We start from the raw sequence: 25257 nt of genomic DNA, 5'->3' as shown, positions 1-25257 counted from the left end.
CACACACAAACAATACTAATCTGACTTTAAATATCCGCCAGGACAGCTGTCACTATCTACGTTTTCTCCCCCCCTTCCGCCTCGAAGGTATGAACTACGCATGAGGCATCGAACACTGCATAACGGTGTATTGCTGGAATCGTCAAGCTTGCAAAGGTGAAAGAAACACTGCGATGCATACCTCGTAAGTGGTCAATTACTTCCTAAAATGAACTTCGACAGATTATGAGGAGGAAATCGTGTTAGATATGATTTATTGCACTTGACAAAGGGAGATGTGATTAAAATATCGTAAAAAATCCACTCCACTCTTTGGGGTTCATGTTATCACTCATCTTCATTGTCGCGACTAGCCAAAACTAGCAGAAAAGAAAAGCTAAATAACAAAAATAAAATAAAAAATCTTTATTAATGAGTGGGGTATAGCGTAAAATAATTTAATGGTGAACTACACTTGCATTGGTAAATATTATAGAGCACAAAAATTATGAAATATGGATAATAAAATATTTAAATTTAAGTCTCGTAATTTTGACAATATACCGCAGCGTTTATTTGTCACCACATTGAAATTACTGTACAACATTATATTTACTCCATCCACAGATACGTCATATAAGTATGAACGACACAATAACTTTCTGTAAGTCTGCTTCGATGTTTGACAGTTCATGTAGCACCAACTCTCGATGTAATCATACGGGTCACGGTTATCTTCTCTCAATGAATCGGAACCTTAGAGGTTGATCTGGAATATTTACAAACCGTGTCAGAAGTCCTATTTCGTCGTGATGGTACTCCAGTCGAAATGCCTTCAGGATCTGAAACGAAAGAACCATTTATCACAAACATATTTGTACGTGTGTGAACTGTCACTTAACATAATCAAAGCACAAAAATATAAAGTCTTGAGCATCTCGCGTCCACTTGTGGAGGTCAGCGGATGATCCGTGCAGTGTGAACTTTCCGGCTGCGCATTGCATCTCAAGACCAGTAAGCAGTAGAGTGGGAATAGGGGGGGGGGGGTAAGAATGCTGGCGGGAAATTCCTCGCTTTTCACGAGTTCACATCCTGTTCCATGACTACACTGTTATTCACGAATCAGATGACGAGAGCTTCCCCACCAAAAGAACGCGACCGTCGCAGCCTTCTGCCTCGCTCACTCCCTTCCTTTCCATCTCTCTTACAGCGCTTTTCTACAAATACGGCAGGTTCATCAGTCCTAATTTACGTCCATAAAGTTATGTTAGTAGTAAATATTTATATGGGAGGGACGGGGGAGTTATGGGATATTCGTTTTAATTTTTTTTTTAAATAAGGCCACATAATAAATTTGCTCTTTTTTCATGTCAATAAACCTATTCAAAATATATATTTTACAGTTACACTCTTCTTAAAAATACCTTGGTGTTAATATCATTAACTATATGAACATTTAGGTCACACACACAGTTAGGTCACAGATCAACGTAATATAATATGTTTATCTGTGGTTAGGTCCTCTGTAAATAAACACAACAACAAACAATATTGTTCATCTTCCTAACTCTGCTTTCAGTACATGTTACTAACATTTATGTTTTGTAGATGATATATTAACCCTTCAGTACTACATCTAAAAATAAATATAAAATACGTAAATGGTATTTAGGGTCCTGAGGACCCCAAATATAAAATGCAGCTATAATGTATATGGCCACTGCTTTAATGGAAATGTTTTCAAACATATGTTTAAAAAACTGAATAGATTTGCAAGAAAATTAAGCCTGTTAATTTTCACCCTCCCTTCCTAGTAGGTTGCGATGTTTCAAACCCTTCAGTACTACATCTAAAAAACAAAATTCGTAAATAGTATTTAGGGGTCCTGAGGACCCCAAATATAAAATGCAGCTATAATGTAAATGGCCACTGGTTTAATGATTTTTTTTCAAACATGTTTATAAAACTGAATAAATTTGCAAGAAAAAATAATCCTGTTCATTTTCAAGGCACTGTGAACAAACATTTTGAGCACAACTTGCACACTGGACACTTCCACAAAAAAGTTACATAAACAGTACTTTGGGGTCCACAGGACCCCACTTTACTCAACAGTGTGAACAAGACTGGCTTTCCTGCAAAACTAATGCCTTTTCTAAACTCCTCACCAGATGTCAGGAAACTACAGAGATGGGAAGTCTGCATAGCAAAACCATCTGGTGGCAGTCACAAAAAACATATCAGCTAGGGTCCTCAGAATCCAAAAGTAGCACTGCAGGGTTAAAATTACCAGACATTGATAAATGTATTCCAAATGAAAAAAAAAAGTGTGATTTCGATTAAACTCAAGACAATAATGGAAGTGCCTTTCTCTTTAGAACATGTGAATAGGTATAATACCTTAGAACCGGTATCTAGTAAGGTCCGGATTTATATACGTGAAGGACATGGACTAACGACACTGTGATGCCCCCAATCCATTATTTCAGTTGTAATTTTTAGACCAAGTTATGTCGATGACTTTTTCTTTAATATTTTAAGCACATTTCCTCTATATTTCATTACGTGGTCCTTTCCAAAGTAATTTTGCTCAGTGGAATCCCCTCCCTATATCCAGATATCTGCATCTAACTTTCCAGTAATGTTTTTTGTTCTTAACAATAAAGGTTGTAAGGAAATAAAGTTTGTTGGTTGCGTTTTTTTCTGCCTAAGGAATATATGGGATTCATATTTTTCAAACATGGTATTCAGGGTTGTTAATGGTCCAATTGTAATGGATTCTATTGCGTTCCTCAACAGAACCGGAATTTTTTTTCTCGCACAATTTAAATTCAGTCCAAGGTGCGTATTATTTCAATAAAAAAAAGTTCGTGGACCGAATTTAAATTGATCCAGAAAAAAGGGTTCCTGGACCATATTTAAATTCAGCTCGAAAAAAGGTTCCTGGACCGAATTTAAATTAGTTTTGAAAAAAGGTTCCTGGACCAAATTTAAATACTTTACAGATAAAAAGGTTAAAGGTTCTTTACGGTCCAGAACCCATTTACGCTTGCTGACTTTCTCTCCTGGACCGGAATTGAATTTATTTAAAATTCCTTGACCTTTAACAACCCTGATCGTATCTAGCTTAATAATAGACTTTAAAAAACGGTTCCACTTGAAACATGATGAGAACTTCATACTCTCTTGTGTATCGTTTCTATTATTATTATTAGCAGTGCCCATTCCGATTGAAATACATGCACTCCTGATGCGAAATTGTCACTCTTCGCCTTAAGAGTGTGATATAGGCACAATGATTACCAAACAATACTATTGTTGTACATATTATATTTTATAAACTACCGCGCAGGAACGCAAAGAAAAAGATACAGTACCTGGACCAAAGCAATTTGCATTTCGAGTTCTGCAAACCGCCGCCCGATGCACATCCTCGGTCCATGGCTGAAGGGGAAGGAGGAGAACCTAGGGGGTTGGGGGAGGGACGAGAACTCGGGATCTCCGTGGCGGGTCAACCAGCGTTCGGGGATGAACCTGTCAGGCTCCGGGAACAGGTCAGGCCTTCTGCTGATCACGTGGTTCACCATCACCAGCATCATCTGGAAAAAAGATAGAGGTCGTTATGGATACAACACAACTGTAGCGTTTCTATTTCCACGAGTCAATTTGCGTTCTTATTGATCTTTCACTTTCCCCCTTTCTTTTCATTTGTTTCGTCTTCTTTCCTTTTCCTCTTTTCCTTTTCTTTCACTCTTTCTGTTTCCTTCCTTCTCTCCTACATTATTATTTATTTTCTTCTCTCTCTCTCTCTTCTCACATATTTCCTTCTTTTCTCCCTGTCTCTCTCTCTTTGAAATTCTTCTCATGCTGATTGCATTGTTTGGGAAAGGTTCGTGCGAAATTATGCATTTTTAATTTTTATTGTTATTTTGATGTTTAAACTTAATAATTGCCAACCTTCATAGCAGAATATGTAAGTAGAAAAATAATCATTGTTAATAAGGTATTTACAAACATAATCCTGCAAAAACGAGAGTCTAATTGATAGAGGCACATAATTTTGGTAAATAAAAAAACAAAATTTCGTTACAGAAACAGAGTCTGGTTCAAAAGCTGTAAATAAAACAAAATGTCGGTGTTATTGCGGTGAAAAATCGGATGAAAAGTGGTACATAAAAATACATTTCGGTTTTAAAATTGTGAATGTAATCTTAAATTCGATTTAAAAAACTACACTTACTACACAAAATTAACATTTTACTTCTAATAGCACATTTATGTAGTTATCAGGGTATTAAGTTTATTTCTGTGTAAAGGAGCCCATTCTTGCTTCTCCAATATTAACAGCGGAATTAATCAATTCTCCGTGGATTCCAAAACTCGCAGGATAATTCAGACCTCAGAAGGTGGCATCGGCAAATAAACCCAAAATTTCGTGTTTAAGAGTTTATTTCGCAGTTCATTTCGCATTATTTCGTGACCAGACATGGTAGCAAAATGCATCTCACACCTTTCAAAAACATGAAAAATTAACACTACAATGTGTGTTTTGACATTTAGTTTTGTCGTCAAAAACGAAATATGCATGCCCCTACTAATTGGATATTACCGACCCCAAATATCTAGCATAACCTTTTATATATGCATTAATGAATGTGGCAACTATGAATCTGAGAATGTGGCTGTCTATACACGATAAAAACGTTCTTTCTCGAGAGCTTGAAAGGAGAAATGAGATCGAAACGAACTAAGCATTACCAAGGAAAGCTTATCGTGTTGATGTCCTCTGCTCACTGTGGAAGTTTGCCAGTGCTGCACAGCAACACCTTATATGTATTTTAAACTTCATAATACCATAAAAAAAAGATTAACGCTTTCCCTTACCCCTTTTGGAACATTGTAACCAGAAAGAACTACATCAGTCGCCAAAATTCTTCCAGTCGAGTTTACAACAGGTAGCAATCTGGAAAAGAAGAAAAGCACTATATGTAATCAAAGTTGAAACACATGAACATGGGCGTCGCCAGAAATTTTTGCAGGGGGGTCGGGCAAACGATAGCAGAAAAATAATACGTATTATTACAATGGTTATAAATATTATTATACAATAATAAATATTATAAACTAACAAAAATAAATTTTATTCTAAATAATATTAATAATTATTATTATTATACAAATGGGGAGACTGGATCCACCAAACTAGTGAATATCAGCACAACTATTTTCCATTATTTATTTTGCATTTTATGCAGTTGATCTGAAATGGATTTTGATATTAACTTTTGCACGTCTCGTTCAAGAAAAGACTAACTGTTATGGGATTTTTTTTCATAACGTTTGTTGTGTGACCTCTCACCTCCAACTGTAATTATTAGAATTTGTTCTTTAGATGAAATGGTAGAATTTAACCTTGTTCCTGTATTTTTCACTCAATGCTTTCGATCCAATGAATTTTTACTTTGGTTTTTCTTTTCGAATACTAACTAAATTAACTTTATTTCTGTTCTTAACAATGAGAGTAAGAAACTTTCTGCTTTCTTGTATCTTTAAATGAACGATGTCAATTTCCAGGGGGGTCCACCGACCCATTTGACTCCCCTCCCGACGCCCATGCTCATGAATAAAACAATTATCAATTATTGAAGGCATAAACAAAACAAACGAAAATCTCTTCTTCTTCTGAATGCATTATACTCGTGACACGACAGTCTTTTGTTTATACTGTCTCACAAACTTGATATAGTACTACAATCCAGAGGTTCCAGGTTCGAATTCTTGCCAAAAGCGGATTAAAACACCTTATCCAACAACCCGAGGAATTAGAAGGTTGGCAATGGAATTTTGGAGCTATTATATGGGAATATTTAGTCTGAAGCAGGAACAACAGTGGAGAGAAGACGGCTGGAAGTGAAAGTGTAGAAGTAAGTACATCCCAAAAAATCATTCTCCTGCATGTGATTTTCTAGAGTATTTATTATTTAACTATGTACAACTTTTGTGGGAACATTTTTGTTGAAGATTGTATATAGTATTGCTTTCCGTTCGTCATTTGGTTTTATTTTACTCCCGCTGGGAGCTTCTTGAAAGAACGCGGAATTCTGGGAGTGTGATATTCTAACACAGCGGCATGGTGCATGTCGGCTCGCTTCAGCGGGAAGAACATTTTTCAGCTAGCCTATCGGATGTGGGCTTTTGTGTATCTTATTTAGTGTGCAAATGTATTTAATTACTGTATAATGCCAAGTGAATTAAAGTACCGGTATGATATACAAATTTGTTGCTGTATCCGTTGTTCCAGCCCTATGGTAAGGTATTTAATATGGCGTCATCTCCAGAGGTGCTAGTTTCTTTCATGGTGCTACCTGAAAAGAATCTACAAACAATTTTCTTCTACAAGTGTACAGTATGAGAAATTTGTCTGAATTTTCACGACAGTCTCCGTGATTATTTTTTTTAAATTGGCGTGGAATCCTAATTATTATTAAATTTAAATAATTATATTTAAATGAAAACTCACTTCCAGAGGAACTATTTATTAAAAAACTCATGTATCTAAAAAGCAATTCATCTGAACAAGTGCAGAAATTGAATATGATGAATGTCTTGTCAATATGCTGCCGGTAAACACTGAACAAATTCCAAGCAGTCTTGTCTTGATGCATTTTGAGATAATAACATTCAAGCAAGTGAAGTGCCTTCTAATTCTTTGAAGACAAATCCAGTGCGCAAAACAGTTCAAATTGACAGGCGCATAGGTTCCTGCGCATGCGCATAAGGAATAGAAATCCGTTTGGGTTGAGCTCACTATCATGTCACACAAATGTTCATCTTCAAGTGTACATGCTTGACAAAAGTATAAGGTACTGTAAATAGCTGAACATTCATACTATAGCATGTAAATATAGTATTTGAGTTATTAAAATGAATTAATTTCTCTACCTCATGCTTTCTTTTATGCAGGCTCGAAGATACCTCAGTTGATCAAGGCGTTCATGTAAGGCACTGTCCTCTGGTATCGTCGTCCGAATCTCTTGGTAGAGTTTCTCTTGTTTCTCTTGGTTCGTGGCCAAGTGGTACAAAGCGAAAGCAAGAGAATGCGATGTCTGCAATAATTAGAAGATTTAATCACTAGTTAATTTCACATTTAGTTGAATATAATCTAAAGCCTACTTATAAGTCGATAACATTTTTCGGTATCAGTGTTGAAACTACTATGTGTGCTGGTGCTATTGCATACATGTGTTTTCATTCACTATGATTATGATGTTTTGCCTATAATCAAGAAGTCCCGGGTGTGATTTCTGATGGAAATACATTTCGCAGCGGTTCAGATCCCACTTTCTACTCACAAGGGAGGTTATCTAAGTGTCCCCCTCCGATTTCCATTTCGATTTGTCCTCATCTTGACATTTGAGAGGGGGTTTGCCCTCATAAAGCCGTTTTGTAGCTGAAACACAAAAACACGTATTTCTTCCTTTGAACCCCTCTATACACCTGCCAAGTTTCATGTAAATCTGAGGGGGACACTTAGATAACCTTCCTTGTCAGTCTACCCTTCAGTCTCCTGAGATTACGGCATGTGTATGGGACCGGTGGACACCCATCATCGTGAGGAATTTGGGGAGCTACGAATCAGTAATGTAATTCGGTTATGAAAACCTACAACAACGACTAAGAGTTCGTCGTGCTGACCACACGTCACCCTGTAGCTGGTTGAATGATCGCCACCTTCTGCTGGGCATGTGGGCCCTGGCTGGAGCTCAAGGGCTGTTCGCCACAGGTTCCCAATCCATGTCACTCCAAATTCGACAGCTTAAGGTCAAACATCCGAGATATTAAAAAGAGAAGAAGAATTTAAAAGTTCTCAACATTCATGGCTAGTCTGTCAGAGAAAAATTTTCCACACAACATAATTTGATCTTCCTACTTTATCTGATACTTCTAAAAGAAACCACGCCTATTCTTCCAAGACATTCATGTATGGAACAGAACAGAACTTTCACCCCTTTTTCCCAAGCTTCACAGTTGTTTCTGGTAAAGTTCCACAAACTTCTAATACCTTAACCAGAAAGAAATATTTTCCCCCACCCCCTCCCTCTTCTTAATTTACTCTTTGTGTCGGGGGGTTGTTATAGGTACTGGTAAAGCTACCCCTTCAACATGCCGTGAGGGAATGAGGGGGATGTACTTGTAGGGCTCCACAGGTTCAAAATCTCAGCCATTTCAGGAGGTGATGTGATCAGCACCATGCTCCACATTTCTTTAACCTCTCCCTCATCCCCAGCGAACCTAATCATTAGAAAATGGGTGACGTTCAGTCCCTCCATGGATAAACGCTGCTGGAAATAAATTTTCCGGGAAATTTCCCACCCCAGGAACCGATGTCTCCGATGTCACAGTCAGACTTGTCCTACCTTGATTCCCCACAAAACAAGTAAGAAAGTTTACATAAGATTACACACTAGTTCCTCATAAAAGCATAATAGAAGAAACTATAATTTGTAAAATATCATAATGAAATGATTTTCATGTTTGTACATGTAATTTGTACTGATACTGTTACGCCAGTTTTATGAAAACAAACTTACCGTATCTATTCCAGCCATCAGCATATCTAAAGCCATCACAATGGCGTCGTGTGGATCTTTGTCCTTAGAAAGGAACTTTTGAAGCAAGGTTTGTTCCGTGTCGTCGTCCTTGGGCATGTTTTCGAGCTTATGAAGTGCCTCTTGTATATACTTATTGGCTATTCTACGGGAAGAAGAGAAAATCGAGCTGTGTTTGGTAAATAGGTGTCACTACAATGAGCTCAAGTTGAATATTACAAAGCTCTATGTTATTCTACGCATATGTATACATTACGCATTAGGCTTATAGTACATCATTGAGATATATATCTAAGGAAAATTTTCAAATTTAAATCTAAATTTTGTTCTTGTTAAAGATAGACAATTATTATAAATTGCATATATATTATTAAAAAACTTAATTAAATTATATTCAGTGCTTTCTCCTATTTTAAATAATAATACATTAAATACAGTTAGTTATGAATGCTGACTGATTTTCATTTCAGTTTGTAACGAACCCATCTCGTCACAAATTGTACGAGTCGCACCTCTATTTTTATGACTTTTCTAAGAATCTGAGAAATTGAGAATTGTATAAATTTAAAAAAATGAGTTTCACTTCTATTTTGGAAAACTTACTTTAGGAATATACTTTTATTAGTTTATTTCTTCTCCACCCGTTTTCGCTAGCATCGCAGACCCTATATAAAGGCAACAGCTTGGCTGGCAAGTTAGTTAGACTCCGCCTGCGGGCGAGAGAAGGTGTGCTCCGCTCCGGCGAGAGACCCAGCACCTCAAAGGAGACTCACTCCGCCATATCAAGCGAGAGACCAAGAGTAGTAAGGGCTCCATCTTCGGATGAGAGAAGTGAACTTGGCACTGCCAAGAACACACTCCACCCTCGGGTGAAAGAAGTGACTAATCAGCTTTCCTTTTACTTCCCCCAGCCTACAACCGCGAGGTAGAAATTTATGCTCTAATAGGAATATTGTTTTAGGAGATAAGATTAGTAACAGGTTTAATATGAAAACGTTGGGTCCCTATGTATCAAGGTAAATTGAATACGTACTAAGTTTATCCATTGTATTTCTATGTCTAAAGTCCTGTTACCTTAATTTAAACTCATAACCTCTCTGTATTAATCTAAGTTTTCTTTCTGAACTTTGTTGTTGAATAAAATTTTATATGTTAAAGCCAATCCTGTGTATCGCTCTGGTCAAGCCTTTGGCTACCTTTTTTAATTAGCAACATACACCCGAACCCTGCGAGCAATTTAGTCTCATGACACAGCTGGAGGAAAAGGTTAGCATTATGGGTAAAACTGAAACTAGTCCTATCTCTGTGGAGGGTGACGACGAGCTTGCAGATTGGACTGAATTATAGTAAACATTATCGAGTCTGTTCCAGAGAGGTCCGCGCTAAGCCAACCTTGGTCCACGAGAAGGAACGTTACAAGTTTTGTTATTTATAGCCGCTTTTCTGATACTTTTGGCTAATCGCTAGGATGAGTGGAGATGTGATGAAATTGATGAATGGACACTCACAAAGAACATCCATGCCCAGGTCTAGATTCGAACCCGGGACCCCTGGCGTCGTAGCGCGCTCTACCACGGAGTCAGCAGTTAGCTTTGAAATAGCCATTAATACTTTTTATTAAAATTAAAATAAAAGTTATGACCATTTTCGACTATAGTTGGATTGTAGCGGGAATTTACAACTTTTTACAGGGTAGGTTTAAAATTAAAATTGCATGTACCATTTAGAGACAGCTAATAAGTATTATGGGAGAAAAACACATTTCTTACTTAAGAAAATAGTTTGAACTTTTGTCTAGTTTGCGCAGAGCAGGGGTCTTGACTATCCTCCAAAATTGCATCCCGAACTCCAGGTCGCCGAAAGCGGAAAAGGCGTCGTTGCTTGCATCAATCATCTTCTGCGTCTCCGAGTCTGGAGAGAGGTTAGGTTCCAGACAGCCTAGCCTTGTGTCCAGCGCCACAGTGGCAATTGCTAGAAACAGATCAACGATATTACTACAATCATGTGTAATGTAATCTGGTTACTTCTTATATATGGTTACAATTTATACACTTCAGCACATAGTACGGTTGGAAATGAGAACATTGTCCAGCTCTATGTGTGAAAACTCTCCAAAATGTAATAAAGAATAAACCATTTAATACCACTAAGGCTAGAGGCATATCACCTCGGACATATTTAGTGTGTTTAGCGCCCCCCCCCTCTCTCTCTCTCTCTCTCTCTCTCTCTCTCTCTCTCTCTCTCTCTCTCTCTCTCTCTCTCTCTCTCTCTCTCTCTCTCTCTCACACACACACACACACACACGCACAGAAAACATTGCTTACTTCTGGTGCGGCAACTGGGGGTGCTTCATTTATGCTGTAAAGAACACAGTTCGAGAACAAACGGTTACATTGTTGCTTTGGCTTTCTTTGTTATTAAGCATGGCGTTTTTAATTAGTAGTATAAAGCCCAACGCCCCGGGACACATGCTCTAGTCATCTTCTCTGGCACTAGATATCTATGAATGGAAATTTTACTTAATATAACAACTAACAAGACGTAATAATCGACAAGTCTCTAAGAATATCTAGCAGTGGAAGTAAGAAAAGGTTCAGATTTATATAGGAGAACCGGGCTAACGTCATCGTGACACCACCCACATATAATTTCCGTTATAACTTTTATGTCAAGTTATTATATCAGATAACTAGGTACATCATTCATATTTTTCTTTCAAATATATATATATATATATTTCTTTTTACTTTGCAGTCTATTCCAAAGTACAAGTAAGTTTCCTGCTCAGATGAGACCCCTTTGTACGTGGAGGACTGTGACCCCCTGCAACTCTCTCCCGGTCCTCGAAATGGAAATTCCTAGGCGAGGAATGATTGGTCGACATTGGGGATAGATGGAGGAGGTATGCTTGTGTAGTTCAGCGTGGAGACAATGAAGGTTACGCAAATAATCCAATATGCCCCCCCCCCCTTTCTTCCTTTCGAGTACTACTTCACCCGTAAATCCGGGCTTTAGCGAAAGAAAGTTAGTCCTGTAGTTCTCATGCATTTTTTTATGCATCCATGATAAACATTCTTCTCCCACTCCTTCTTTCAAGGTAAAAAGTCTAAATCACAGATTTTCAAACCTCAGCTAAAATCAATGCTTATAAGTAGGGCTTGGAAGTTAAAGGCTTATAAATTGCCTAAAAAAGACCTATAAAAAGACCTAAAAATATAAAAAAAAGGACCTGAAAACTGAAAAAAGAACGTATAAATGTGATCCAAATTAATTAATAACTTCAGTTTTAATTACATACTTAATGAATAAAAAAATTAAAAATTCTGGTGGTATGGAACACAGTGCGAAAAAATTGTATGAATGAAATGCATCTTCTTTCAGACATTATGTAACTTCCCCGCCCCCTCCCTCTGCGCGGCACCTCCTTATCCGACTTGAGATCTTTGCAGGCGCGTAATGTCTGGTTGCTGAAAGCTTCAAAACAAAATAAAGTTGCCACTTACAGCGTGACCTTCCAGACAAGTTACGTTTAAAGGACTTTGTACCGTACCTGCTTCAGTCGTCCAAAAATGTTCTTCTCTCGTTTCAGGGATGGTTCAAATATATTTCTTTCTTTTTTTATTATTTTACTACAGAAAGGATGTTTAAGAGGTGATGAACTGATGATGATTCGAGTTGAGAATGGGCAGGAAAAACGTAATCGAAAGAAGATGAAGTTGCAAAATAAGCCGTTAAGACCTAAAAAAAAGGCTAAAAAAAGGACCAATAAGCCAAAAAACGCCGAAAAAGGCAAAAAAGGACAAATAAAACCCACCCTTTTCTGGCCTACAATGATCCAAAATGAACAGATATTATGTTGGGCCTCGTCTTCGGACACTAGGGGAAAAAATTATTTCTGCTCAATTTCCGGGCCATACTTATCAGCTTTCACTGGATTTTTTAAAATTTTCTGCACAAATTAAGCAGACTAAACTTCACAAACATACTTACATTCAAGAGCCCACTTGTATATTTCATTAACAAAGTTTTCTGGAACTTCCTTGTCACTGTTTCGGATTTCACTTATTCTGAAAAATAATGAAAGCATGAAAAAAAAAATCGAATGCTTCTATACCAGGCTGTGCACAAACTGAACGAGTGTATACAGAAACCCAATAGAAACCCGTGATCCTGGGCCATTGCAGGCCTGCCACGGAACACAAAGGGGACATAATGGCAAGAGGTAAAGTCGGATCAGATGATCACTGATATTGCCCGCCATATTTTCTTCGCAAATTACTGTTGTCGGTGGTGCTCGAATGCAGTATGGAGGTTGCGACTCGCGTAAACATGGTTGTTGCGGCAATGAAAGAAACGATCTATTGTGGTGCCTCATCCTTGAAGATCACTATGCTCAAAGACTTGGGATCATTCACGCATTCTCCATGCTACATTTAAACACCAACAGAGATTTGCAGTGAATGCATGGGCGATCATGTGGCCGGACCTTACCTCGTGTCATCAAGTGGTTCCTGACCTCAACCGACTCAGGATCACTGGTTTCTATCGTAAAATTTTATGTTTCGACCCTCTAGAGACATCTTCAGTTTGTGCAGAATACTGGAATGGCATTATATACATTTATTAACATTTATAAAGTGATAAACAATGTTTCATATTAGCCCAACTAATTTATATTTACAAATGATGTAGAAAATATTTATCTAACATGGAAACCTGCTAAAATAAGAATGCAATTCCAATTGTAATTTGTGATATCAGAAAAGTTACAGTTTAATAACTTCATTTCAGAAAATGCTACAGCCCTTTTTGTTGGCTATCTCCAGTTATTTTAATTGAAGATTAGTGATGCCCTCTTCCCGTAATTCACTAACGAATCAGAGCCATGTGTTAAGTGAGATATTCAATAAATTACAATCCAAAAGAAATTTAAATAATGAGGAATACAAATACAAAATACAAAATTACAATTATTTCTCAGCAATTTTCGTGCTTTATCGTTTATTAAACACAAGGGAATATGCAGAAATGTCTAATACTTAGAATTAATAGAATCGCAAGCACAAGATAATAAATAAAGGTTTTTAAGAGCATATTCTTTAACCTTCGCCATCTAATATAGTCTAGTGAAATATGGTATGTATTTTTTTCACTTTGCATCTCTTATTTAGCTTTTATTTGATACTATTTTGTACAAAGTCTACCATTTGGTCCCCCACCCTAAAATAAGAAAAAGAAATCTGGAATGTTCCTCTCTCCTAGAATTAGAAAACTGTATAGAAACAGGATACATAAGAATGTATTTTTTTACATCGTACAAAAGCCCATTCCAAGATCTGCAGTCTGCAATAAGATGTTAATTGTAACATATATTTTTTTTGAAATGGTGGAAAACAAAGAATTTATCGGAATTCTCTTCAGCATATAAGAAGGTGCACTTAATTACTTCAGTTTCCTCGTCTTCTGATTTTTAAATGACCAGGTTTGACTTCTTCTTGGTCTAATTTGACTAGTCTAGAGAAGCTATGTAATTGTTATTTTAGAAAGTTCAAAAAAAGTAGCAAGCTATGTGCACTTCCCAGAAGCCCTCTACCTCCATGCAGTGGCATGCCCAGGATTTTTGAAAGGGAGGGGTTATGCATACCTTCCCTTGGTAGTCAGCCCTCATTTTGTCATATTTTCCTACCTTTGACGTTCTTTTTTAGGAATACTGGGCCAAAGGGGGGGGGGGTTATAACCGCCATCAACCCTCCCCCCCTTGGGCACGCCACTGCCTCCATGTAAAGGCTTCCATTTGCTTCTGAGTGTTTTCAAATCAAATAGGCTTGCATCGTGTTTCCAAGAAGAGCCCTTTTTATTTAAAGAAAAATATTCAACCTCATTAAATGACTTGCCTTCTTACAAAATCACGTGCTACCTCCACCATTGGTCCAGAGTATTGTTTCGCTGAAAGCGGCCTCATCATTGGCTGCTGGACTTTGGAACGCATATCGTGCCATTTCTTCCCATGCCTGCAAGAAAGAATGTCGTGGCAATTAGTATGTACAACGATAATAAAATTTCAAAGTTTATTACAAAATGCGATAATAATATGTGAAATCCCTGTTTGATTATTCAAATCAGTTTACTCCCGTGGCGGAATGGTTAGCACATCGCGCTACGACGCCAGGGGTCCCGGGTTCGAATCCCAGCCTGAGCATGGATGTTTGTGAATGTCCATTCATTAATTCCATCATATCATCACTCATCCCCATCTTCTCAAATTAGCCAAACGTTTCACAAAATGTGAAGTAAAAGAAAGCAAATCAAATCAAATCTATTCGTCGCTGCCTCCAGCGACGAGCGAACGGAATTCAGCAGGCTGTGACTAAAACCCACATTTTCTTAACCACACATGCACTAATTCTTTTTCAAGCTCTCTGCAACAAAATGATACACTTACTCAACCAGAAGTCCAGCGTTGTGCCGAAAGAAATGCAAGCTTGTCTTCTTTCTGTAATAGGCCAGGGAATCGAGTCCCGGACGTATGGGATGCTGTCCCTCGTTCCTGTAGACAGTCTCTACATCCACAGGATTGAACAAGAAGACTATATCTGGCCTGAAAGGGACTCCCCGGAGAGCAACAATGTCCCCGTACGTCTTGTGAAAATGCCAGTCAATCAGGTGGAATCGATTGTTGCCAAACTTTCCTGGTAAAAAATGTATTAAATGTTAATTACAGGCTACACTTATTTATGCAGTTCTTTCAGTTTGTTACTGTACCGCTAGAACGCGGCCGGAGTAGCGACTGGAACACACCGCTTGCCGGCGAAATTGCTTACACGTAAACTCCCAAGTCAAGTGCTGGTGTGTTTGGTCATTCCATGTGAAATCAACAAGTGAAGAGGCACTTTCCAACCTCACATATTTTGATTCATTTGAAATTTGGCACACTGAAAGGGCCACTTCAGGTAGGAAAATGTACGACTTTGCAGATCCATATCTTTTGTATTTCAGAAATTTCAGTGTTGCAAACTGTGCGATTTTGATAATTTTTTCCAACATCTTGTTAACTTTAAATTGCAATATTTCGGAAACCTATAGAAGTGATTCGGACGGCATTGGAAAGGTCTTGTAGGGCTTTCGTACGAAATATGGCATGCCTATGCCAGGGTAAAAAAACAATTGCAGGTGGTGTAAAGAAAACTTTCGTAGCTATTTTCTCAAAAACGGATCTTTAATTTTTTTTTAAAAAAAATATATGTCATACATACACTATTACTCAATAAGTGTACAAAGTTTGAATATGGGACGCCAAGGGGATCCGGAGTTATGTTAGATTTAGGTTAGGATAGAGTAGGTTAGGTTAGAGTAGGTTAGGTATTGCATGATAACAGATTTTGATAGACAAATTCCTAATATTCAAAAGCAAAAGTCTAACAGAAATCAAATACAGTATTATTTGAATGAACGTAGATGAATATCATGTTTAAATTCCAGTTTGTTAGAAATGCAGGGTGACTCAAAAGTCCGGTTCCATAGGCAACTCCGTTATTAGTGCACATAGAGAAAAATTAAAAGAGGGTAAAGTTGGTGGAAGTAGGCGAGTTTAAATCTCAAGTGCTTGAATTTTCAACATAGCATGCACCGTTCAGGATGTACACTGCTTGGTCTGGAATACTGTATACCATCGCAATGCTATACAATTCTGGGTAATTTATGGATCTGCAAAGTTGCATATTTTCCTACCTCAAGTGGCCTTCAGTATGCCAAATTTCAAATTAATAAAAAAAATGTAAGATTGAATACCCCTTTACTTGGCATGGAATAACTCTTATCTACTAATATAGTGTGATCTTATACACGTTTTTTATTTTTAAAAAATATAATGGCTGCTCCAACACTCAAGCTATTTGCACGAATCTCTTAATACAGGAGCATAAGCCCGTTAGCAAAACTAAAATAATTAAAAAGATAGTAAATTATTTTAAAACATTTTGGAGATTAACGTCTCAAGAAAAACAACGTGACTTGTATTTTTTATATTATTTTTAGTGCCATCTATGAAGAATAAATACATCAGTGATTCTGCAAAACATTAAAGAAGACTGTGTTTTTAACACTTTTCACCAATAAACAAAAAAGAATATACATTAACGAAAAGTATAAGGAAGTAAAATGAGAACGGTGCAAAGCCCATAATGTATAAGATGGTAAATTAACACGTGAATGTTTAGCATCGAAATACACACATGAAAAATATTCAGTTACTCACTGATCAGAGACAGCGTAGAGAAAAAACTCCCCACAACAGGCGAGCTCTTCGGACCTGGGATCTCTTGAAAAGGCCTGGCATTTGCAACATCGTCGCCAGATCCTTGCGTAGCTGCTGAAGCTGTTGTCACAGGGGCGCAACTCTTGCAGAAACCAGAAGCTCTTCCTTGCAGCAGTTGGATACCCGCCACAGCGCGGTTCAATCTCGTGGACATGATTTCTAAATCAGAATTTAAAGAAGTTGTATTAATATTCATCGGATAACCTTTTTTTTTTTTTTTTTTTTTTTTTAAGCAGCGATATACGAGGCATGTCCGGAAAGAAAGGTTCATTACGCATACCTTTCGCGCATCGTGTCCTTGAGCATGCGAAGTACCTTCCTTAATCAATTATCAATGCGCAGTCGTTGAAGTTGTCATTTGCTTACATCAGGAATGCCCACTGGGGGTTCGTGACGCACGCAATATTACAAGAGTTGGGGGGGGGGGGCATTCCAACGTTTCTGTACGAGCTGAAAGTGTATCGAACTAAACCGAGCGCTTATACGTTACTTCCCATTTGATTTCCATTAAATAAATTTGCCGATGTCTGTCTGGGCTGTGCCGTTCCGAGTGAAGCTGACAGTTCATAATAGTTTCCTGCTTTAACTGTAGTAACTCACTTAAGGTGAAACACTCCTTCGAAAAAAATACTGACAGCGTATTTAGCTTTACTTATCTCTAGCAAATTACAATATGTTGCCATGTATTATATTGATTACAATTATAAATCCGTTATAGTATAAGTATAGTATAGTATATGTAATTTATTCTATCATTAGTACCATATTATATATAGTATAGTAATTTATACTATAGATATATTTGTATATATCGATTAATTACTGAACATTGCTAAGTTTTAAGCCCCAATTACGTCATTGTGCAATGAAGGAAAATAGTAGCTTACTTCTGCTTGAACACCCATTACCCTGCAAACCTACAATGCATAAAATAAAATGAAGGAATTTGGGAAATGTTCAATTTGCTATGAACGGTGACGCATGAACACTTTAATTTTACCGTAAATACTTAAGATATTTGTCTTTATAATTTGAAACGCACACAGGAGATATACTATGTAAAATTTAAGCCAAAAATGCAGGCTTGTAGCTTAGTTGGTAGAGCCTTGACACGTTCGAGTTATGGACAAGCCTGCATTTTTCTTTTAAATTCTACAAGTTATTTATGTTATCTGAAAAAATTCTACACGGACACCTAGAGAAGAAAAAGATAATAGAATAGTTTGAAAACACATTGGGAGGATAGTGCTATGGAAGAGAGGAAGGAGGCATTTCCTTGTTCATTTGCAAATGCTTATTTGACTACGTTTTGACTCTTTAGGTTAATCGCAACCACAGGGGAAAAGGGGGGGCAGAGGGCATTGCCCCACTCCGCCCAACCTTCGACGGAAGTCAATTCTAGGGGAAGCAAGGGATGGCACGGGCAAACATTGACGGCCAAGGGCACCTGAAGGGGGCACAGAGGAGCAATTACCCCCCTTTATTTCAAATTTTAAGCAATAACTGCTTTTCTCACTTTCGTCAAGCTCAGAGCCGTAGGGGCGGCGGGAATCGGCTATGGATGCCGAATGACCTAAACGAAAAAAAGTTGTAAAAGAAAGCATGACATGGCGTCCAGTGAAATTATTTGCGCCCTATTAAATCAATATTCTTTTCAATTGCAAAAATTGGATCTAAAAATTTTCTTGTTCGCTTCGCTCGCAATACACTTTTTTTTATACCGGGTAGTCGAAAAGTCCCGGAACGGTCACATTAAGTGAGAAATACACATCGAATCGGAAAACGAGAAAATACGTGTTGAATATATGAAAGAAATATATTCAATGATATCACCACTTGATTCGCCACCTCCGCCCCCGCCAACTGCGAAATTTTAAATTGTATTGTAGAATCGGAAAGAGGACTTCATTCAGAGTCCAAGAAGCTATCATTCATCCTCCTAGCTCAATTAGGAACGCAGATATGGCGATTTCAAATTTTCGCCAAAAAATAAAAAATAAAATTTAAAAAAAAAAAAAATTCAAAGAGACGTATATCTGTCCCCAATTGAGCTAGAGTGTAAGCGATTACAGATTCGGAATCTGCATGTGATCGTAGACCCCCCCCCCTTTCCATATACTCTATTGAAAGGTCTTGAGCTAGGAGGATGGTTGATAGCTCGTTGGACTCGGAATGAAGTCCTCTTTCCGATTCTACAATACAAAATGTGGGTTTACATTTAAAATTTCACAGTTGCCCCCCGCCCCATCCCAGGGGGCGGGGGTGGGAATCAAGTGTGATATCACTGAATAGCTTTATTTCACATATTCAACACGTATTTCTTCGTTTTCCGATTCGATGTGTATTTCTCACGTTATTTCACCGTTCCGAGACTTATGGACCACCGATATATATGCGTGTGTGTGTTATATATATATAAATGCTTTATCACCGACTTCTACCCCATTTTTGCGTAATTTATGAGAATAATAACGTCTTTGATACTACTACTACCACTAGTAGTGGTAATAATAATTATATAATGTCATTATTAATGTTGTTGTTGTTAATATTATTATTATTGATACGTTTATCCTGGTAGCCTACTTGCCCCCCGCCCCCAGACAAAAATTCGTGTTAGATAAAAGAGATGAAAGAACGAAAAGAATGAAGAAACATTGCATAAGCCGGAACTCGAATCTTCGGAACAGCCACAAGGGCTCTGCTGAACGCTCCTTAAATGGCTGGTTTCGTACCACAATCATTAGGAACTTCTAACCATTGGTATTTTCTGTATTGAAAAGAAACCAATTTCCCAAATCACTGAGTTGAAATAGTGACGGCAGTTCCAATACAGTAAAGAACACGAAGTTGTTTCTTTGAATGCGGAGAGAGGTCATTATTCACATTATAACAGAATAAATCTTCCATTCATAAATTGTTTTTAATGTGTTTGTTGAGCGTCGGAAAGAGGTTTAAATAATGCATACGTACACTATTTTGTAACTGATCGGTATGCAATAATTGCGCTGCTATGTGTCGCAATGTCGAAAACACCTGCGGAGGGAATTATAAATTTTCTACAATATCGATTATGGTATAAAGGTTGGCTATAAATTTTTGGAATCCGTATTCTTCTCAAGGATGAGCTCGAAGATTACCATTCGCTGTCACAAACTGATTATGTAGTGTCATGTAGTATTTTGCTAAGAATATGATTTCATTAATTTTGGATATTTTTAGATAATTCTCAAAACAATCCACTAAGTCATGAAAAATCAGATTAATTGCTCAATTGGAAGCACCAGTGTTCTACAAACTCGTAATAAACGTATACAAAAAACTATTTTTGCCTCACGCCTGGCTTCAAAGGCGGCTCTGTCGGCGAGATTGAAAGAAAGAAGTTTGCACATGACTCACGGTGCTATCGATTAATTGAGTTGGTGTTTTAAGTCCACTATATGGACAGGAAGGCTAATCGGGACTGGACCTACAGTTTAAAGTGGGATCCGAACCACTATGTGCCTCCACCGTGTATCGAAGCGGGACCCCTTGATTACATGGCGCTACTACCACTGCGCCATCTGGGAGACCCACGGTGTTCTCGAGAGTGGTAACTTAACAGGGGGTAAATTCCTACATGTCAATTTGCTGGGTGCAGAGGAGGTTTCGCATAATTATTTACGTATGGATATGAACATCTACTGCAAATTGTTAACGCTTAACCCCAGAAATTGAAAAACAGGACATTTCTCGTCCAATATCAACTTGACCCGGCTCAAAATTAAGCGACGTTTGACCGAATAGACTAATGTGCGTCTACATGCAACGACTTGTCTTCGTCAAACCTCCTTCAGTTCATCCAATACGTCAAACTTGCCGTCCACACGTAATGTTTTGTTTCATCCGTCTGGAACGATCAAGCAAGACTGACGAAGGGCGCTCGCAGCGGAGGGGCAGGGGGGGCACTTGCCCCCCTTGAGTTAATTCCAACGGTGAAATTTTAGCTATATTTTATAAAAATATATTGTTTTCTGTGACTTACAGGCCGTACGTTACAGGAACTATTATTTTTATTATCATTATTGTTAATATTATTATTTTACAGTAACCTTCGGCACGTAAAAGCATGAAGCAGAGGTACCATGAAGGGCAGTAGATTAAGAGGTCTCCGACTCTGATTGTGAAAAAGTACAAGACAGAACTGTTCATCAACAAAGTGATAGGCTAGATGTTTATTGAAAGGAAGAAAGGAGAATCAGTTTCTATCTAAATAGTAAACTTGAGTCTAAACTTGGATACAGCGCCAAAGTATTTTCAATTCAATTTGAATTTTATGATTTGTAAAGTAGTAGTAACTAATAATAATAATTATTATAAGCATAATAACAATAGAAATAATAATATAATAATTGTAATAATAATAATAAACGTTTTTACGACTGCCCCCCTGCGGACGACCTTGATTACGTGTGGACCAGGCTTAACACAAAGGCAAAAAAGAGATATGGTAAGCAACGAAGATGATTTACAGTTCTGCTGTAGTCCGTACATACGCGAATGGATTGGATTGATTTGGTGTTTTAAGTTCACTCTATGCACAGAAAGGCTAATCGGGACTGGACCTACAGTTTAAAGTGGGATCCGAACCACTATGTGCCTCCAGCGGGAATCCAACCCGGGACTCCCTGATTACAAGGCGACGACGCTTCCACTACGCCATCGGGAAGGCCTTCGAATGGATTATATTCAACTTGACGTCATCACATAGTGCACTTTTGGCCTCCTGTTGGCATAGCGATAACGTCGTCGCCTTGTAATCAAGGAATCCAGGATTCGATGCCCAATTAATTAAAATAGCGATTAATGCACTTGAGAATAATACTAGCTACATACATTTGGTCAACAGTGAATGCCGAAATAGTTGTTCGGATCCCACTTTAAACTGTAGGTCCAGTCTCGATTAGCCATACTGTGCATAAAGTGGACTTCAATCAATCAATCAAACAGTGCACTTGTGAAGATATACGCATGAAATCCGGCATACATATTAGAAGGTTTTAGAAGAATGTTTGCAAGATTACATAAACCGCCTGACAGATATGCTTGTGGGTAGATTTATTATTTTGCAACATATTGCTACATTAGAAAGTTTAAGTATGCAGCCATGGGCTGAATCGGCCATAATTTCAATTTTTATAATTGTTGTTTTCGCCGGAGGAGATTTACGTAACTTACGTTCGGTTTCCACATCTCTTTTTTTGTTCATTTTAAGTCACATATTCAGACAGTTGCCGTTAAAGATAATTGAAAACACCACACCTTGTCCAACTCATCATCACTGGCTTCGCAGAACAGCTCGGATTTTGGTTGCAGTCATGGGCTCCCGCAGAGGGGGGCCAGGAGGGGGCGCTGAGATATCTGGGTAAAGTTTATGTAATTCGAATGGGTGAAATTGTAGCGATATTTTATTACAAATAATATGGTTTTCTTTGATTTCCAGGCTGTTAGTTATGGTAATCAACCGCCAACAAAATGACGTTAGAATGTTTTCACCAAGGTATGAACTCTAACTCCCCCCCCCCCCTTCTCCGACAAAAATTCCTGTGGGCTGCCTTCGTAGCAGTTGCATATACTATTTACGGAACTCATCGAAAATGTACGATAGAATAGATGAGATGTAAGGTGAATTGGATGACTGATATTTACGTGTCTGGATCCGCCACTGAACAATTAAACTTTTACAGTATATAATTTTGTGTCAACATTACGGTTCATATAAGTATGAAAATACAACTACAAATGTTTCTTCACCAAAATACTTGAAGATACTACACAATATAACGTCATTTGTTTCAACAACGTGATTGAGAACCGAAAAAAAACGTAAACTCCTGTTTAAACAAGACGTCTACTCACCCTTGCGGAGTTTGACATTCATTGTAAACACTGCCCCTCCCCCCTTCTTCCGTTCTGGCGCCGATCCCGACTATTCGTCGATTCTAACGAAGGCACAAAATATACCAGCGACTTCTTTACACTAGCAGTTCACTATATTAATTTTCCTGCCTACCATTTTGCAATAAAAATAGGCCTACAACAAACGAGCATTCTTCAAATTTGTATTCGCATACAATTTGTAAATTTGTAAATATGTTTGTCGACACTGCACTTACATTTACATGTTTAAAACAGCAGCCGACACTAAACTCTACACAGACACTAAATAAATGAAAACTTCATTACTTACCAGTTATTTAAAGGACGCATATTACGGCGATCATGTCTCACTAAGGATTTTTGCTCACGTGTTGTCTGCAAATATTAACACCGTTCGTTAACATTCGCCCACGAATGTCATTTTCTGCTAAACCGTTCGACTGTGGTGCCATCTGTGGGAAGAGAATAAAAATAGCCGTCTGGATCAGGGTTACCAGTCGAGTTCCAAGGAAATACGGAAAAGGATTTGAAAATGAATCAATCAATGAAGTGAGGGTGTTCGTATGATTAGTAGCTTCAGCATATTGCAATGGTTCTCATCCCAAATAAAACAGCAGGCCCAGTCTCGATTAGGCTATCTAAGCACAAAATTAACTTAGAACAAACATTTTTCACTCTGTACATAGTAGTGGCTTATGAACTCTTGCCTTCGTGGTATACCATGGTCCGTTCAGGTTCGAGCCCCGATGGATACAGACTAATGACTTGCAGCCATTAATAGCCATCCTGTGGTTCTATGAAAGTGAGAATACATAAATACTTATTCTCTTTAGCAGCGGCGGCGATTAGGAGATGTGGGGGGGGGGGGCAGTTGCCCCAACTTCTTGCCCCGCACTATGGCCTCTTAATGCTTACCTTGTCTACCAAGAGAAAGTAAACTGTCCTTGTCACCCCCCGATTTTTCACCAAATCGCCGCTACTGGTTTTTAGGCCTAGCACCTTTGTTGCCTGTGATATATCAGTAGTCTCGGAAACTGTTAATATAAATGGCATTTGGTCTCTTTTGTGCCGAAAACCTGCAAAACACGATTTATATATATATCTGGAATTGCATCCAAACATTTCAGAAACAGTAGCTTATTTCCCCAATATTTCGCCATCATTGTGTAAAAGGATGTTTGGACAGTCACATATTACTAAATTTGGCCAAACTGAACAGAGGTATATTTAAATATTTCTAGTTGTTCTGTTTTAAACTCTCACGTTGAAATGGTTTGATTAAATAGTTTTCAAAATGTGAACATTTTCCATGATTTTTACTATTTTTGATTTCATAATTAAGCTCAGAAATAGCCTTGTCATCTCGCACTAAAAAAGGTATTTTAATTTGTTTCCGCATACTTTGGATAACATGCAAATAATGTTTCACACTGGAAATATTTCGATTCTGAAGGTTTCCCTTCAAAAAATATTCTTCTGTAGCACATTTATATCTTAACTTCCAACTTCGTTACTTTTTTACACCTGTGTAGAGTGAGATTACTTTCGTAACATCTCTGGCTGTTTTGCATTGGCAGCCTTGGAGCGAGTCGTAAGTCCCGGAGCAGCCAATCAAAAAACGAGCCGCTGACGTCATCTCTACCCAGCACCTATCGCTATCCCTGTTGCACGCGCTCTGGACTGTTGGTAGGCTCACTAACTGGACTCGCGCGGTCAGCTGGAGTTGTTATGAAAATAATCGGACAACCCTGACACAGAAGCGTCCATTAGCTTGCAGTTTCACTTCTTAAACGAAACCCTATCTGATTCTGATTCCATAGTTTTCCACCCCCTTTTAATCAGATTTTATTTACGTAAAGAGTTTTCCGGGGGCACACATCATGTAAGGTTACTATGGAGAACAGATAACGGCAAAGATAACACCAGGCAAATTGTCCATCACAATTTTCATTTTTTTATATTGTACATAATGTGTTGTTTTAAACAATATAATTCTGTTGACGGGAAGTAGATGTCATGATTATCATAGTGTGGAAAACAGACTGGAGGAAAATGATTGACAATCCGCATACCATTTCTTTTGCCGTTGGGTGTACCACAGTACAGTTTAATAGACGAACGGTGGTTTCCATCCTTTTGCATAGGTAGATTATGTGGGAAATGGAAACTTCTTGCATTGAGCTAAAGAATCGTAATTCTTTGAAGGACAGCATCTTACGTCTGTCGTATAATTTATGGAGGGGTACAAACCGGATTAAAAGATTTAGAGGGGGTACAGTACCTCCTCTTTTCTGCGCCACTGGTAGAAAGATAAATTTATAATTCTGAAACAGGCCACTTAGTCTTGTCCTATTCATTTATAGACCAGCGTTTTTTCACTACGACACAATAAAACAAAATAACAAAGATTTACGTAGATGGCAGCGTTACTCTATT

The 25257-nt window shown here is 38.0% G+C and overlaps 1 protein-coding gene across 1 annotated transcript; it reads right to left on the bottom strand.

The window, feature by feature from the left end:
* Positions 1 to 443: 443 nt before the first annotated feature.
* On the bottom strand, positions 444 to 23257 carry LOC145989272 (putative cytochrome P450 301a1, mitochondrial). The gene is made up of 11 exons (XM_083124599.1): positions 23132 to 23257; positions 16843 to 17061; positions 15031 to 15277; positions 14483 to 14599; positions 12579 to 12655; positions 10358 to 10559; positions 8571 to 8733; positions 6922 to 7085; positions 4864 to 4942; positions 3357 to 3578; positions 444 to 821 (listed from the first exon to the last, which is right to left on the bottom strand). The coding sequence occupies exons 2-11, from the start codon at positions 17054 to 17056 to the stop codon at positions 711 to 713; spliced, it is 1596 nt and encodes a 531-aa protein (XP_082980725.1). The 5' UTR covers positions 17057 to 17061; positions 23132 to 23257; the 3' UTR covers positions 444 to 710.
* Between the last annotated feature and the right edge of the window lie 2000 nt (positions 23258 to 25257).

This window comes from Lepisma saccharinum, chromosome 6 (genome assembly GCF_977018435.1).
Source record: "Lepisma saccharinum chromosome 6, izLepSacc3.1, whole genome shotgun sequence".
Lineage (NCBI taxonomy): Eukaryota > Metazoa > Arthropoda > Insecta > Zygentoma > Lepismatidae > Lepisma > Lepisma saccharinum.
Note: the sequence above shows the minus strand (reverse complement) of the source record. Positions and strands in the feature narration are given on the sequence as shown.